The sequence below is a fragment of the Piliocolobus tephrosceles genome, chromosome X (genome assembly GCF_002776525.5).
Source record: "Piliocolobus tephrosceles isolate RC106 chromosome X, ASM277652v3, whole genome shotgun sequence".
NCBI classification, from domain to species: Eukaryota; Metazoa; Chordata; class Mammalia; order Primates; family Cercopithecidae; genus Piliocolobus; species Piliocolobus tephrosceles.
This window is the reverse complement of record NC_045455.1, coordinates 84,329,021-84,347,521: the sequence shown is the minus strand read 5'-3', so window position 1 is coordinate 84,347,521 and position 18,501 is coordinate 84,329,021. Positions and strand designations below refer to the sequence as shown.

At 38.5% G+C, this 18,501-nt stretch overlaps 1 protein-coding gene across 2 annotated transcripts in view; it reads left to right on the top strand.

The window, feature by feature from the left end:
* The window catches only part of RXFP2 (relaxin family peptide receptor 2), a 77,635-nt gene that overhangs the window by 53,383 nt on the left and 5,751 nt on the right, over positions 1 to 18,501 (top strand). For both annotated transcript variants that reach the window (XM_023208673.2, XM_023208674.1), the window contains 6 exons: positions 1,145 to 1,216; positions 1,330 to 1,401; positions 4,228 to 4,299; positions 6,905 to 7,134; positions 7,807 to 8,217; positions 11,817 to 12,035. In XM_023208673.2, the coding sequence (XP_023064441.1) occupies positions 1,145 to 1,216; positions 1,330 to 1,401; positions 4,228 to 4,299; positions 6,905 to 7,134; positions 7,807 to 8,217; positions 11,817 to 12,035 (1,076 nt within the window). The remainder of the gene's footprint in view (positions 1 to 1,144; positions 1,217 to 1,329; positions 1,402 to 4,227; positions 4,300 to 6,904; positions 7,135 to 7,806; positions 8,218 to 11,816; positions 12,036 to 18,501) is intronic.

Sequence of the window (18,501 nt, the reverse complement as noted above, 5' to 3'; positions counted from 1 at the left end):
TCATGCATGGCCTTCCTATCTTGTCTCCACGCACTCTCCATGACGTCCTCTACCTCTCCCTGCACCTTCCATCCTCTACTCATGTTGGATCACTTTCTGACTCCTGAAAGTGTCACTGAATTCCAAGCATCTGTGGTTCAGATCACTTTTTACACCCACCTGAGAAGGTGTTCTTGTTTTACCCCACCTAAAATCATCAAGCTTTCTTCAAACACTTCCTAACGTCCCAGGCCAGGATTGATGACTCTTTCCTCTATGTTTTCTCTGCACCTCTATAACAGCACCTGTTTGATTCTTTCCTTGTTTTTATCTAGTTGCTACTCTTAATGGAAGCTTCTTTACAGAAAGAAACTAAGTCGTAGTTATTTGTAACTCCCACATACACATCAGCAGTTCCAGAGTACCAAAAGAGATCATTTTTGTTTGATCTGTTGTACAGGCAACTGTATATCTGTTTCATCTTTAACATCTTCTCTGGCTCAGAAAAATACTCTGGACTCTTAAAGATTCATTTCTTCTGATTTTAACAGGTCTCTTTTCCACATTTTATAGAGTCGCTTTCTTAGGATTCTGTTTGGATTGGACAGTCCTATCACATTTTATTCTAAATTCACAATTTCTTCTGCAAAAATAGTCCTGTATAAGAACATATTAAAAGTGTGTGAACTTACTCTAGATTATCTGGGCAGATGCTGAGTGGACAATATTGTCTTGGTTGGAATGCAAAATAAATCAAAGATGCAAGGCTTGACCTTGAAAAGCGTAGTTGGATAAACAAGAGACCATGTATATGAAGCAAGTAGCAATCACAGAAGCATGAAGAGTAGAAGTGTACAAAGAATACCTAGAGCAGGGGAAATTAACCAAAGCAGATATGAAAGCCAGGCTGGGAACGTGTTGGAGAGGGGGTAAAAGGAAATTCCAGATGGGAACTGGATGAGCAAAATGTTGCATATCTCTAAGTGTTGGAAACCGTATCCATTTGGCTGACTCATACGGCCCTGTTGTGTAACAAGTTATCAGGTTGGTTAAATTGGATTCATATTTTCTGTTACATCAAAAGGGATGACGATAATTGTGAGGAGTAATAAGTCTGTCATTTTCTTCCAAAGTAATTGCTTTGGGTTTTCATTGTCCTCAACAGGGATCTGTCTGGCAATATGATAATGGAGCTATCACCTCACCTTTTTAAAGACTTGAAGCTTCTACAAAAACTGTAAGTTCTACTTCTCATCAAAATCAGGTTTAAAAGGCAACATTTTGAGCTTCCAAAATAATAATACCTTTAAACTTCTTTTCCTCTCTCATCTAATGGTAAAAAAAAAAAAGGAACCTGTCATCCAATCCTCTTATGTATCTTCACAAGAACCAGTTTGAAAGTCTTAAACAACTTCAGTCTCTGTAAGTGAAATATTACAATTATATTGATTATAGTTTTAGTGGATGTACTTAGAGACACATTTATTTTTAAATGGGCATTTTGCACATAGGAGCATGCATTTCAGACAATTGCGAATATCACTGATCCCATCAAGTACATACTGAATGACAAATAAGCCTCATTATTTACCATTCAACATATATGAAGTCCATTTCTGTACTTGAGGAAGTCTTCAAGAATGTCCTTCTTGAAAACTGGGTTCATGTGGCAAAAATCTCTTTCTATAGTTTTCACAAAGAATTAAACTTGCAATAGTTTTGTTTCTAAAAGTTTGGTTAAAACAGATTATGTAAGACTTGCCTGCTTTTCCCCTTTGCCCTTTCCTACAAGAATCTACTTGATATTAGTCTACAGTGCGTTGTTTTACTTTTAAATAAGTTTTTAAAAAGGTATCCCACAAATATGAATATTCAGAAAATTCTGTACAGTATTTTTACATTTCATTTTTTTTGAGACAGAGTCTCACTCTGTTGCCCAGGCTGGAGTGCAGTGGCTGGATCTCAGTTCACTGCAAGCTCCACCTCCCGGGTTCACGCCATTCTCCTGCCTCAGCCTCCCAAGTAGCGGGGACTACAGGTGCCTGCCACCGCGCCTGGCTAGTTGTTTTTATGTATTTTTTTAGTAGAGACGGGGTTGCACCATGTTGGCCAGGATGGTCTCAATCTCCTGACCTCGTGATTAGCCCATCTCAGGCTCCCAAAGTGCTGGGATTACAGGCTTGAGCCACCGCGCCTGGCTACATTTCTACCATATTAAGTTTCAATGGTGTCAAGAACTCTGCCACTTTTCCTTTGAACTTCATGATTTCTTTCCAATGGATGGCCATTGCTGGCTAAAGGTTGTTTGTTTTCACATAGACAGCAGACTACATTGCCTGACTGCAGCCAAAAGTATTTCTTCCTTTACATCCAAAGACCAATTCTTAATATCATCTTTTATTCTTGCTAGTTTTCTATCTGAAATTAATGCAAGATTTAGGGTTTCTCTCTCACCAGATATTAGTGAGCATCCACTGATGAAAAAGATCTGGTCCCTATTCTTAAGAAGCCATAATATTAAACATATATGTTTATTTTTTAAAATATAAGGACAGACCTGAGGATGTGGACAGCATGATTCTTCCCTTTACTTACCACATACTGCATTTCTGAAAGCCAAACTACCAAGTCACTACATAATGCCTTTCTGAAAGTCAAAGTAGCAACTATTTATTACATACTTGTCTTTATTCATTTCTACTTTGTTTCTTTATTCATTTCTACTTTTTTTCTTTAGGGTCTTTTTGTTTTTTTGTTTTTTTGTTTTTTTCTTTTTTTGAGACAGAGTCTCGCCCTGGCAGGCAGGAGTGCAACGGCACAAGCTCGACCTTCCCTTCCCAGGTTCAAGTGATTCTCCTGCCTGAGCTTTCCAAGTAGCTGGGATTACAGGCAAACGCCACCATGCCAGGCTACTTTTTTTTGTATTTTAGTAGAGACAGGGTTTCATCGTGTTGCCCAGACTGGTCTCAAGCTCCTGAGCTCAGGCAATCCACCTGCCTAGGCCTCCCAAAGTGCTAGGATTACAGGCGTGAGCCACCGCACCTGCCTGGTCTTTCTTTTTTTACCTAAGATTCATTTACCCATTTATTTCACAAACATGTCTTAGCCACCGACTTACATAAAGCACTGTCTTAGCACTTGGGGTACAGCGGCCTCTGCTCTTTAGGATGTTATAGGTTATTAATCAAATAATCACAGAATCCACATAAAGCTAAAACTGTATAAGTCAAGGAGAGAGCCAGAGAGAAAAAAAAAAGAAGAAGAAGAAGAGAAGAAGGAAAATTAAATCTTTAGAAAGGGCTTAGAGTCTCCTGCTAGAGGGGCCATGCAATTACTTAGTAGTATAACAGCTCTCCCAGATTTCATTTCTGACTTCCAAAAAGCAAGGACTCCTTGGGCAAAGGAAAACTCAGAACCATGTTGAGAAATCCTTATTCGGATTAGTCAAAAAGAAACCAAGTGAGAATCAGACATATTTCAAAACAAACATTAAAAGCAAAAGGCCTCTGTCTTTTTAGATTGTCCTCTCTCCATCTGCTTCCTGAGAACATGGCAGCTCTTAATTCATACCATCCTAAAGAGATCTTCAAAGTGTCCACATTTGTAGAAGCAAGCATTGAGGTCAACTAAGAGAACAGGAGTGATCCTTGGATCCCTTTGAGGACATTTATGGGGCCTGAAGGATTTAGAGGAATTTAATTAAATTTAACTTAAATTTAATTAAAGGAATTCTAAGACATACCACTGGTGTCTTAGAAAACTTCTGAATTGAAGTTCCTCTTGCTACCTTCATGTTTTTCCATCCTAAAGACATATAGGCCAGGAAGAAATGATCATATTTAAATCCAGATTCTCACAAAACTCACTTCAGTGATGCTCTCAGGTTGGAAATATCATCTCCTGAATAAAACCCTCTAATTCCTATGGCATTACTTATATTAATAAAATCAAACTAAAGAGCCAACATCATAATCACACAAATCACCACTGTCATTCTTAAATCAAAGAAACAAATGAATGTGTTGTATAAGAATGTAATTCTGCATGTGAAGTGACACAATCAGTACCAAACTACAGGAGGCAGAAATAGAAATAGCCATTTTCTAAGACAGTGTACTGTAAAACTTTCATCCTCATTTGCCTTGGTAACATAAGATCTTGAAGCATTATATTTTGGATCTGATGAAGAATGCGATTATTAAAGCGTTTCAGCTCAACACCATTAAACCTGTTGTGTGTATTTTCCAGAGACCTGGAAAGGATAGAGATTCCAAATATAAACACACGAATGTTTCAACCCATGAAGAATCTTTCTCACATGTATGTATGTATAAAAAATGGAGGAGGAAGCATGGTAAAATGTTTCAAATTATCACCTGTAAACTGTCTAATGTATCACTGCAATGTGTTTCTATGCAACAAAAGTCGTTTTATTGAGAACTTTTTAATTTTGTCACCTTTGGTCCCTGTTCAAATAGAGTTCAATATTATGATGTGCCGACATGAATGACCCTTCTCTCTGGAAACACGCTGTTTATCCAATTGAGGTCCAATAAGAGATCAGGGTGCCAGAATGCCACATATTACACAAGATGAAGTCACTGGCTAAATGGTACTCAGGCGACCTGGAAACATTAATTCACCTCACATGAATGAGCAGTCGGCTGCTCTAAGATTTGAGCCCTTAGGAAGAAAGGTGCTATATAAATTCCAGGTGTTGTTACTGTTACTAAGTGCACTACAAAATGGAGGTAATTAATCTTTATAGTAGTTTTTGATAAGTCACTTTAGCATATTTGGCTAAAGTGCACTGTGTAAGTTGTGTGAATATATGTGTTCATAATTATTTCTTTATCAACTGTGTAATCTGTGTGTTCATGATTTCAAAAATTAACCATTGTTATCTACAAAAATAGGGAGGATTCAATGTAAGATTACAAGTTGGGTGCAGCCAGTGGATGAAATGGTTGCTGTGAAGGTGCTCTTTTAGGAGAACATTTTGTTTATGTCTGTGCAGTAGGTGTGATTACTAAAAGTCAAGTGTTTGATGCATTTCCACATGGTTTTGTTCTTATTCTTCTGTGGCACTATTAGATAAATATTTAATGAGGATATCATTTCCTTGTTGTAGGCAGAACATGAGGTCTTCTTAGAATAGAGAAATTCAACCTATTTAGAACTTGATGGAGAAACTGCTGTGTTAAATATAGACCTCAGGCCAAGGTCAAGAAGGGCTCAACAATTAAGAGAAAACACATTAGCTTAGTTACTTCCCTACTAAGTAACCTACTTACGTTTCTTGCTATTCCTTGTCCTTTATTTATTGAAACATCCCCACCTCGTCACCCCCATCCCTTTCACCTGGCAACAAGTAGTGTGGTCACAGCGCAAGGTGGCCCTGAACCTATCTGAAGATAGCAGACATAATGGAATCCTAAAAGGACCAAGAAGTCAAGCCAAGTGTGTGCCAGGAACTCCAGGCAAGGAGAAGAAAAGAGAGTTTGTTATAGGTCAGGTTCCTTTAATTGGATGCCAGATATTAGGAAGCTGAATTGTAAGCTACTCAAAGGCAAGAATTGCCTCCTGTTTCTCTTCCTGACACACCCAGTGCTCAATTATTCATCATCCACTTGCTGATCCAAGAAGTATTTGTTGAGTACCTACATGTGCCAGGCACTGCTTTAGACACCAGGGACACAATGATGAACAAAAGAGAGGATGTCTGTGCCTGAGAGCTTCCATTTAGCTTTGGGAACCAGAGAGTAAAGGAGTAAGCGAGTAAATAGTCAATAAGTGCTACAAATTTAAATAAAGCAATGTAAGGAGTAGAAGGAGGGTTGAGGATTACCACTGAGGTGGGGTGGATGGAAGTTGGAATGAGGTGACCTTTGAGCAGATCTGAGCAGAAGTAGAAAGCAGCCCTGGCAGTATCCAGCGGAAGAATCTTCCAGGCAGGGGCTTAAGCAAAAGCAAAGCTCTGAGTAGGGCATGAGCATGGCTTGTCTGAGGGTGTGTGTCTGGGTGGAGTAAGCATTGCAGGGTAAGAGATGAGGTGGTGCAGGCAGCCAGGGGTCTGATGCCAGGCTGCCTTGGTCTAGAAACTGAATTGAGAAATGACCAAAAACTGAATTAGACTGACAGCAAAGAGCAGAAAAGTGAACTGAAAGAAGTAGCAAACAAATAAAAATAGAATAAGTTTTATGAGAGAAAATTCTAAACACACAGGTTTGAGGGATGGCGACAGCCAAATGACCTCACCAATTCCAGCACTTCCAGATGCCTTGTGCCCAGATCCCAACTCCATTGACCATAAACAAACTTATTTTCCCATAGAAATTAAGTCCTTCCAGACCCTGCTAAGAAATCTGTGTTTAAGGCAGCTGCTTCTCTTCCCAGATCCAGTGAGAATGCATTTACCTAGTGTCAGAGGTCCTCCCTTCCTGCCCGTGTCAGGGAAGAGGGGGCTAGTTAAAGTGAGTAGACCTTGGTGTTTAAAACTCAGGACAAGACAGAAATGTTCTAGGTGAGTGACAATAGGCTTTTCCCATCCCAAGCCCAAGCCCCTGAAAGTTTGCTGGCGATCACTTTTGACAATGATAATCCACTTTTCATAATACTTTACAGAATAATCAACAAACCAATGTGACCAGGGAACATACAGCCCCTGAGATTTCAAATTTTCACGTCCTCCCGAACTCTCCTCATCCAAGTTACTGAATTCCTATGTCCTTTAGGTTCCTCATCTTTAAAAGGATACTGCCTAGTATTTCATGAAGAACTCTTTAATTACATAAACACTACTAAACAAAAATAAACAAACCTAGTGAAGTTGTATACCTAGCATGCAGTTGCAGCCCCGATAGGATTGCAACTGTAGTTTCTGTATCATTGCTGCAAAGTGACACTTTTTTCCCTTTGACTTTAGTTATTTCAAAAACTTTCGATACTGCTCCTATGCTCCCCATGTCCGAATATGTATGCCCTTGACGGACGGCATTTCTTCATTTGAGGACCTCTTGGCTAACAATATCCTCAGAATATTTGTCTGGGTTATAGCTTTCATTACCTGCTTTGGAAATCTTTTTGTCATTGGCATGAGATCTTTCATTAAAGCTGAAAATACAACTCACGCTATGTCCATCAAAATCCTTTGTTGTAAGTATGTTTCCAATACAGGTAGATTTAGGGTATCTTCTGTGAGCTGTGCACTATATTTACACACACACACACACACACACACACACACACATATTTATTGGCTTTCAACAAATGGCATTTAATGTGAATTATACATCCTGGGCACATTTTTTTTTCTAAATATAAAAGTTCCGGCTCTTTGTGGCTTTGTTTTAGGTTGCACGACCTTACAGTGGCCTGCTCTCAGGAATATGTCCTGGGAATGCGCTAATAGGGAACCAATGAGTCAAGTGACAGATTATAAAGTTTTGTGGGTGATAAAACTAAGGTCAACTTCAATTACAATGATACCTATGCTCATTAAGCCCAGAAAATTATTCCCTTTATTAACTATGAAGATAATATAAGTTAACTGTTTAACAACTAGTCCTTCCTCCTTCGAGAAAATTCCTGTTCCCATTTTTTTAAACTACAAAATAAAAACATAGTGTAGTACTTTAGAAATATTACAGATTTTTAAGTCCACTCGTTTCTTGGTACTCTGTTAGATGTTTACATTAGTTCATTTGATATAAGATGAAGGGAACTAAATCTAATTAGACAATTAAAATGCTGGAAATAGACTTAATCAGAAAACTAAAACAGAGGCATTGGAAACTGATGACATACACTGTTTCGATTCTTTCACAGGTGCTGACTGCCTGATGGGTGTTTACTTGTTCTTTGTCGGCTTTTTTGATATAAAATACCGAGGGCAGTATCAGAAGTATGCCTTGCTGTGGATGGAGAGCGTGCAGTGCCGCCTCATGGGGTTCCTGGCCATGCTGTCCACCGAAGTGTCTGTCCTGCTACTGACCTACTTGACTTTGGAGAAGTTCCTGGTCATTGTCTTCCCCTTCAACAACATTCGGCCTGGAAAACGGCAGACCTCAGTCATCCTCATTTGCATCTGGATAGCAGGATTTTTAATAGCTGTAATTCCATTTTGGAATGAGGAGTATTTTGGAAACTTTTATGGGAAAAATGGAGTATGTTTCCCACTTTATTATGACCAAACAGAAGATGTTGGAAGTAAAGGGTATTCTCTTGGAATTTTTCTAGGTAAATTATATTTTTTCATTTCCTGGAAAAGCATAATTTTGCTAGAAATACTTTAAATTGCAGCAAAGGTGGATTTGTTTGTTTCAGAAAGTGAGGTAATATAGTCAAGACTGTGTCCTTCTTTAAAAAAAAGTTTTTACTATTGCATTTATTGACGTTTTCATTAAACTTTTTATTAGACAATATTTATTGTGGAAAATAAAGACATACTACCAGGATCTCTGGATTATCTTTTTATTATCCATAAGATCCTTTGATTTCATGTTTATATGAAATGACTATAAGCTGGAGGAATTCCAGTTTACTTCCTCGTCCTATAAACCTACCAAGTTATTTAAACTCTTTTTTTTACAATCTAGTTATGAGTTAAATAAATAATGATAAAACTCAGGAAACTGACAAGTAAGAGATACCTGAATGGAAATACCAGGAAGGTTTATTGTCTTTGTTAAATGCAGCTCTTGAGTCAGCAATGTAAGGACGCTTAATAAAGCTCTTTTCTTTCCAGTTCTCTCAGTTCCTCCTAACACTTGGAAAAGAAGATTTCTGTGTTCTTTATAAATGAAAGACAAGTTTAGCCCTTTAAAGTTAAAAACACTATTTTTCTATTTTCTAACATGTATCCCTCCTGCTTAAAATTAAGGCTTTTCCCATGTCCTCTTTTTGGGGTGATCTTCTTTTGACTCTCCTAATCTTTTCTTCCCATCCAAGGAGCCAACAAGCTCTCCTGTCATTTCTTTTTCTTCAAAATTTGCTTTTGCTGCTGCTCCTTCCAGTCTCTACCCACTGCTGTTGCCTTAGTTAGACACTTTACTACCTCAACCCTGAATTATTACCTTAGCCCTTACTGGTCTCATAACCTCTGGGGCCTTCCCCTTCTTCTCATTTCTCTATTCACTACCATTGTTACATTCTCTATCAAAAGCATTGTGTACACCTCCACTCAGAGACCTTCAATGACTCCCTAGTACTATCAAGGTCAAGTTTAAATTAGTCACTTAGAACTCCTCATGACATGACCCTAACCATCATGCCCAGTTCTTCTCCATCTACTTCTCTTCCTCCTCTGAAAAACAAAACATTTAGTTTACTCCATTTTAGTAATACCCATCACACACTATCCTATTTGGTAGTTATTTGGTTATAGATACGTCATTCCCAGGATCCAGAGTATTATAGGCTGTTCTTTGTATTTCCTTATCATTCGTTTCCTCATTACTCCTAACATAGGTGCCCTTAATAGAGACTCTCCCGGAAACACACACCACATACACACACACACACACACACACACACACACACACACACGCACCATGACATGCATTGTTTCAACAGGCATTTATTCAGCACTTATTATAGGCTGTGCACTATATACTATATTAGGTACTGGAGACACAACAGATCCAGCCTCAAAGATTCATTACAGACCACAGAGGAGGAGGCAGACAAGTCAACATGTCCTCACATCACACACAGGCTGATAAATGCCATGACGAAAGAGTACAGAATGTTCTAGGAGCCCCAGATCTGAGGAACAGGGAAGGCTTCCCAAAAGAAATGAATTCAAACTGAGGCCCAAAGGATGAGGAGGCATCAGCCAAGTGAAGGCAGAGGAGGGTGAGGTAGGGTCTGTGTTCCAGGAAGACACAGTGGATTCCCAGGCCCAAAGCCAGGGAACAGAGTAAGATGAAGGGCTGAAGAAACTCATTTTGGTGGAGCATACCATGCAGGCATAGAGCTCGGCCCAAAGGGGTTAAGTATCTGGGATATATTCCAGATAGATAAAGGGATAGTCACAAACACACACACACACACACACACACACACACAATCATCATCATCATGAATTTGCATATGAGAGGAAGAGTCCTAGAGCTCTAAAGTACAATTTTGTTTTCTGTTTGAAGAATATAAGAATACATAATTTTTAATTAATTTTTTATTTGAAAATAGTTTTCATTTTAGGAAAGGGCATACAGGTGCCCACCACTATGCCCAGCTAATTTTTGTATTTTTAGTGTAGTCCAAGTTTCACCATGTTGGCCAGGCTGGTCTCAAACCCCTGACCTCAAGCAATCTGCCCACCTCAGCTTCCCAAAGTGCTGGGATTACAGGTGTGAGCCACCACGCCCAGCCTAGAACGTACACTTTTGATCCTTTCTGTAAGTCTGCTATCAGAATTTGGGGTAGGGGAGCATCTTCTAAGAGAGTGATTATTTTTTACGCTTAACGAAATTTTTTTAAAAGAGGCCTAAGACAAACCAGTTTTATAAAATTTTACCGTATGGCTTTATACTGCGATTTCATTGAATACGAAATGATTTGGATAAAAATAACAGATCACCTTGAATTTAAAGTATTTTTACTCTAGACTTCACCAATCTTACATACAGTCTAGGTTCAGATTCATATTTTTTAACAACTTTGAAAATATATGTAAGTCTTATGTTCACTGTGAGAAATGAGATAATCACTCAGGATTTCAGCGACAGCAAGAATAAAGCAAACCCAAGTCACTAAGAAGTCAGCATGAAAGGCAACAGTGATGTTGGGTGGGAATCTTGTGCATACATTTGGGCCCAAAAGAGTAATTCACATAGCTGAATTTTTAACATTTTTCCTATTGTTTATTATAAAATTAGTCCAAAGTTTCTGAACCACAATAGTTTAAATTACTATAAGAAACATGAAGAAAAATAAACAAAAATACATTTTTGTTCTATGTATTATTCTTAAGACCAAAAACATTAGGAATAATGTTTCTCAGACAATTATATTCATGATATATTCCAAGGTTATTTTATTCATTTTTTAAAATTATTTTTATTCTTTTATTATTCATGTTTATAGGATAATAAAGTGGGGTTGTTTTTATTTTTTGAGATGTGCGTAAGATTACATCAATCCCTTAAGGTTTGAATTTGCAGAGAGCTAAAAACAAAAATAGCTTCTTTTCATGCTTTAAAAGATCTAGAGTTTACTTCATGATACGCCTAGATCTGAATTTTAGAAGTCTATAATTCCTCATAAGGGTTTATGTATTCGAAATCTCTTTTTCATGTGGGCAACCCAATGTCTTTGTTTTTATTTCCTTGAACCTGGGTTTTACCTAACACCACTGGGCTTATATAAAAGAATGCTTCCCAGTAGGGCCTGTGGAAGAGGCACTGTATTTAACATCTAAGTACAGGTTAAGCATTTGTAACTGAAAATCCAAACTTTGAAATGCTCTAAATTATGGAACTTTTTGAGTGTCAACATGATGCCACAAGTGGAAAAATTCAACACCTGAAGCTTTTGCTTTCTGATGGTTCAAAGTATACAAACTTTGTTTCATGCACAAAATTATTTAAAATATTGTACAAAATTACTTTCAGACTATGTATATAAGATGTATATGAAACATAAATAAATTTTGTGTTTAGACTTGGGAACCATTTCCAAGATATATCATTATGAATGTGCAAATATTCCAAAATCCAAAATCCAAAACAGTTCTGGTTTCAAACATTTTCGATAAGGGATACTCAACCTGTACCACAGTAATTTTACTGTTGACTTTTATGCCTGAGATGTTAAAAGTGTGCTTTTCCCAACAGGTGTGAACTTGCTGGCTTTTCTCATCATTGTGTTTTCCTATATTACTATGTTCTGTTCCATTCAAAAAACCGCCTTGCAGACCACAGAAGTAAGGAATCGTTTTGGAAGAGAGGTGGCTGTTGCAAATCGTTTCTTTTTTATAGTGTTCTCTGATGCCATCTGCTGGATTCCTGTATTTGTAATTAAAATCCTTTCCCTCTTCCGGGTGGAAATACCAGGTCAGTCTCTTCTATCATTCCCAAGTATAATACACAGTGCCTTCTTACATCCTTCTTTTGACAAGGCCAGAGTCTAGGACACATAGTTAATTATCCATAAAAACTTCTAATTTCAATACAAAGAGTTATTTCCCTCCATGTTTTATAATCAGTATTATAAAACAGAAACTGAGTAGTGGTGCAGTTCAACCAGGAATAATAAAAAGCAGGAGCTACAGAGAAACTAAGTCTGAGTATCTTGCTTTCACCCGAGCAAGACATTGGTTCTTCACTAGGAGTATGCATAAAAAAATCAAAATACACATGCCCAGGTTCTACCCGGGACTGTTTTGTCTCTAGAGGCTATGACCTATAGATGGATGTTATGTAAAAATTCCCCTGTAATTCTGATGCACACACATCTGGCTAGAACCACCATTCTATTCCACGGTCCTAGCCATAAAATGTCATGCTGGGCTCTGTGGAGCATAAGATATTTCCCGAAAGAGTCTCCTCCGAAAGGCCAAGTTCCCTGAACACACCCCTACTTCAACCAGAGAAAATCACCTTTCCTTAGCAGAATTTCATCTGAATCCCCTTCTGGGATCTAGAGATCACAGCTATTTAGGGACCACCACCCAGGGCTTTAACCTAACTCTCAGTAAAGTACCTTGGAACCGTCATCAACCTACTGTTCCAGCCTATAGCAGAGCTACCTGGGAGTTGATCCAAGACAGTAATTGTGTCTTATACATCTTGACTCCTCAGTGCCAAGCAGGATGCCTGATACTTTGATAGCCCTTATGAAAGAGTGATGAATGCACAGATGATAAACAGCTGTAACAATCTATGTCCCTCCTGTGCAGTCAGTCATGAGACTGTGTCAAATGTTTTGCTGCAAAATACCACACAATGTTCACAACATTCTCTTAACCTATCAGTTCTGTCTCCACAAGGCACAGATGTTCCTCAGGCCGTGTAGGATATGAAAGTGAAAATTAGGAAGGAGATCAGGTCAGGGCTGAATACTTGGAAGCCTTCGCTGGGTGGTGAGACAAGAAGCCATAAGAGGGCTTTGTGGGAGGTCATGCGGGGAGAGCCAGTTGCATGTGAAGAACAGAGTTAATTAAATGTTAATAGTCACAGTTGTTCACTTGGTGAACAGCCTCCAATCTATTACTGCTACCTGCACATCTCAATTTTACACCCTAACCTTTCAAATTCAGCAGGATAAAAGTGTCCGTTGGTCTCCATTGCTCATAGAATAAAGTCCAAGTGCTGGGGTGAGCATTATAATACTTCTTACCTCCCACCCCACCCTCATACACTGTGATCCAGGCCCACTGGAATGACTGGGCTTTGTTTTTTGTTTGTTTGTTTTTGTTTTTTTATTATGATGATGTCATTTTAGTGAGCACTTATTTATTTATTTATTTATTTTTTAAATTATAGTTTAAGTTCTAGGGTACATGTGCACAACGTGCAGGTTTGTTACATATGTATACATGTGCCATGTTGGTGTGCTGCACCCATTAACTCGTCATTTACATGAGGTATATCTCCTAATGCCATCCCTCCCTCCCCCCCAACAATAGAACCCGGTGTGTGATGATCCCCTTCCTGTGTCCAAGTGATCTCATTGTTCAATTCCCACCTATGAGTGAGAACATACGGTATTTGGTTTTCTGTTCTTGTGATAGTTTGCTGAGAATGATGGTTTCCAGCTGCATCCATGTCCCTACAAAGGACATGAACTCATCCTTTTTTTATAGCTGCATAGTATTCCATGGAGTACATGTGCCACATTTTGTTAATCCAGTCTGTCACTGATGGACATTTGGGTTGATTCCAAGTCTTTGCTATTGTGAATAGTGCCACAATAAACATACGTGTGCATGTGTCTTTAAAGCAGCATGACTTATAATCCTTTGGGTATATCTCCAGTAATGGGATGGCGGGTTGAATGGTATTTCTAGTTCTAGATCCTTGAGAAATCACCACACCGTCTTCCGCAATGGTTGAACTAGTTTACAGTCCCACCAACAGTGTAAGTGTTCCTATTTTTCCACATCCTCTCCAGCACCTGTTGTTTCCTAATATTTTAATGAATGCCATTCTAACTGGTGTGAGGTGGTATCTCATTGTGGTTTTGATTTGCATTTCTCTGATGGCGAGTGATGATGAGCATTTTTTCATGTGTCTGTTGGCTGTATGAATGTCTTCTTTTGAGAGTGTCTGTTCATATCCTTTGCCCACTTTTTGATGGGGTTGTTTTTTTCTTGTAAATTTGATTGAGTTATTTATAGGTTCAGGATATTAGCCCTTTGTCAGATGAGTTGATTGCAAAAATTTTCTCCCATTCTGTAGGTTGCCTGTTCACTCTAATGGTAGTTTCTTTTGCTGTGCAGAAGCTCTTTAGTTTAATTAGATCCCATTTGTCGATTTTGGTTTTTGTTGCTGTTGCTTTTGGTGTTTTAGACATGAAGTCCTTGCCCATGCCTATGTCCTGAATGGTATTACCTAGGTTTTCTTCTAGGGTTTTTATGCTTTTAGGTCTAACATTTAAGTCTCTAATCCATCTTGAATTAATTTTCATATAAGGAGTAAGAAAAGGATCCAGTTTCAGCTTTCTACTTATGGCTAGCCAATTTTCCCAGCACCGTTTATTAAATAGGGAATCCTTTCCCCATTTCTTGTTTTTCTCAGGTTTGTCAAAGATCAGATGGCTGTAGATGTGTGGTATTATTTCTGAGGGCTCTATTCTGTTCCATTGGTCTATATCTCTGTTTTGGTACCAGTACCATGCTGTTTTGGTTACTGTAGGCTTGTGGTATAGCTCTGTTCTTTTGGCTGAGGATTGTCTTGGCAATGCGGGGTCTTTCATGGTTCCATATGAACTTTAAAGCAGTTTTTTCCAATTCTGGGAAGAAAGTCATTGGTAGCTTAATGGGGATGGCAGTGAATCTATAAACTACCTTGGGCAGTATGGCCATTTTCACAATGTTGATTCTTCCTATCCATGAGCATAGTATGTTCTTCCATTTGTTTGTGTCCTCTTTTATTTCACTGAGCAGTGGTTTGTAGTTCTCCTTGAAGAGGTCCTTTACATCCCTTGTAAGTTGGATTCCTAGGTATTTTATTCTATTTGAAGCTATTGTGAATGGGAGTTCATCCATAATTTGGCTCTCTGTTTGTCTGTTACTGGTGCACAAGAATGCTCGTGATTTTTGCACATTGATTTTGTATTCTGACACTTTGCTGAAGTTGCTTATCAACTTAAGGAGATTTTGGGCTGAGATGATAGGGTTTTCTAAATATACAATCATGTCATCTGCAAACAGGGACAATTTGACTTCTTCTTTTCCTAACTGAATACCCTTGATTTCTTTCCCTTGCCTGATTGCCCTAGCCAGAACTTCCAACACTATGTTGAATAGGAGTGGTGAGAGAAGACATCCCTGTCTTGTGCCAGTTTTCAAAGGGAATGCTTCCAGTTTTTGTCCATTCAGTATGATATTGGCTGTGGGTTTGTCATAAATAGCTCTTATTATTTTGAGATACATTCCATCAATACCGAATTTATTGAGAGTTTTTAGCATGAAGGGCTGTTGAATTTTGTCAAAGGCCTTTTCTGTATCTATTGAGATAATCATGTGGTTTTTGTCTTTGGTTCTGTTTATATGCTGGATTACGTTTACTGATTTGCATATGTTGAACCAGCTGTGCATCCCAGGGATGAAGCCCACTTGATCATGGTTGGATAACCTTTTTGATGTGCTGCTGGATTCAGTTTGCCAGTATTTTATTGAGGATTTTTGCATCGATGTTCATCAGGGATATTGGTCTAAAATTCTCTTTTTTTGTTGTATCTCTGTCAGGCTTTGGTATCAGGATGATGTTGGCCTCATAAAATGAGTTAGGGAGGATTCCCTCTTTTTCTATTGATTGGAATAGTTTCAGAAGGAATGGTACCAACTCCTCCTTGTACCTCTGGTAGAATTCGACTGTGAATCGTCTGGTCCTGGACTTTTTTTGGTTGGTAGGCTATTAATTATTGCCTCAATTTCAGAGCCTGCTATTGGTCTATTCAGGGATTCAACTTCTTCCTGGTTCAGTCTTGGGAGAGTGTAAGCGTCCAGGAAATTATCCATTTCTTCTAGGTTTTCTAGTTTATTTGCGTAGAGGTGTTTATAGTGTTCTCTGATGGTAGTTTGTATTTCTGTGGGGTCGGTGGTGATATCCCTTTTATCATTTTTTATTGCGTCTATTTGATTCTTCTCTCTTTTCTTCTTTATAAGTCTTGCTAGCGGTCTATCAATTTTGTTGATCTTTTCAAAAAATCAGCTCCTGGAGTCACTGATTTTTTGGAGGGTTTTTTTGTGTCTCCATCTCCTTCAGTTCTGCTCTGATCTTAGTTATTTCTTACCTTCTGCTAGCTTTTGAATGTGTTCGCTCCTGCTTCTCTAGTTCTTTTAATTGTGATGTTAGGGTGTCAATTTTAGATCTTTCCTGTTTTCTCTTGTGGGCATTTAGTGCTATAAATTTCCCTCTACACACTGCTTTAAATGTATCCCACAGATTCTGATATGTTGTATCTTTGTTCTCATTGGTTTCAAAGAACGTCTTTATTTCTGCCTTCATTTCATTATGTACCCAGTAGTCATTCAGGAGCAGGTTGCTCAGTTTCCATGTAGTTGAGTGGTTTCGATTGAGTTTCTTAGTCCTGAGTTCTAGTTTGATTGCACTGTCGTCCGAGAGACAGTTTGTTGTGATTTCTGTTCTTTTACATTTGCTGAGGAGTGCTTTACTTCCAACTATGTGGTCAATTTTGGCATAAGTGCGATGTGGTGCTGAGAAGAATGTATATTCTGTTGATTTAGGGTGGAGAGTTCTGTAGATGTCTATTAGGTCTGCTTGGTGCAGAGTTGAGTTCAATTCCTGGATATCCTTGTTAACTTTCTGCCTCGTTGATCTGTCTAATGTTGACAGTGGGGCGTTAAAGTCTCCCATTATTATTGTATGGGAGTCTAAGTCTCTTTGTAAGTCTCTAAGGACTTGCTTTATGAATCTGGGTGCTCCTGTATTGGGTGTATATATATTTAGGATAGTTAGCTCTTCCTGATGAATTGATCCCTTTACCATTATGTAATGGCCTTCTTTGTCTCTTTTGTTCTTTGATGGTTTAAAGTCTGTTTTATCAGAGACTAGGATTGCAACCCCTGCTTTTTTTGTTTGTTTGTTTTCCATTTGCTTGGTAGACCTTCCTCCATCCCTTGATTTTGAGCCTATGTGTGTCTCTGCATGTGAGATGGGTCTCCTGAACACAGCAAACTGATGAGTCTTGACTCTTTGTCCAATTTGCCAGTCTGTGTCTTTTAATTGGACCATTTAGTCCATTTACATTTAAGGTTAATATTGTTATGTGTGAACTTGATCCTGTCATTATGATATTAGCTGGTTATTTTGCTCACTAGTTGATGCAGTTTATTCCTAGCATTGATGGACTTAACATTTTGACATGTTTTTGCAATGACTGGTACCTGTTTTTCCTTTCCATGTTTAGTGCTTCCTTCAGGATCTCTTGTAGGGCAGGCCTGGTGGTGACAAAATCTCTAAGCATTTGCTTGCCTGTAAAGGATTTTATTTCTCCTTTACTTATGAAACTTAGTTTGGCTGGATATGAAATTCTGGCTTGAAAATTCTTCTCTTTAAGAATGTTGAATATTGGCCCCCACTCTCTTCTGGCTTGGAGAGTTTCTGCTGAGAGATCTGCTGTTAGTCTGATGGGCTTCCCTTTGTGCATAACCCGACCTTTCTCTCTGGCTGCTCTTAACATTTTTTCCTTCATTTCAACTTTGGTGAATCTGACAATTTGGAGTTGCTCTTCTCAAGGAGTATCTTTGTGGCATTCTCTGTATTTCCTGAATTTGAATGTTGGCCTGCCTTACTAAGTTGGGGAAGTTCTCCTGGATGATATCCTGCAGAGTGTCTTCCAACTTGGTTCCATTTTCCCCATCACTTTTAGGCACACCAATCAGATGTAGATTTGGTCTTTTCACATAATCCCATATTTCTTGGTGGCTTTGTTCATTTCTTTTTACTCTTTTTTGTCTATACTTCTCTTCTCGCTTCATTTCATTCATTTGATCTTCAATCGCTGATACTCTTTCTTTTAGCTGATCGGGTCAGTTACTGAAGCTTGTGCATTTGTCACGTAGTTCTCGTGTTATGGTTTTCACCTCTATCAGTTCTTTTAAGGTCTTCTCTGCATTGATTATTCTAGTTATCCATTCATCTATTCTTTTTTCAAGGTTTTTAGTTTCTTTGCACTGGTTACGTAGTTCCTCCTTTAGCTCTGAGAAGTTTGATTGACCAAAGCCTTCTTCTCTCAACCCGTCAAAGTCATTCTCTGTCTAGCTTTGTTCCGTTGCTGGCGATGAGCTGCGTTCCTTTGGAGGGGGAGATGTGCTCTGATTTTTTGAATTTC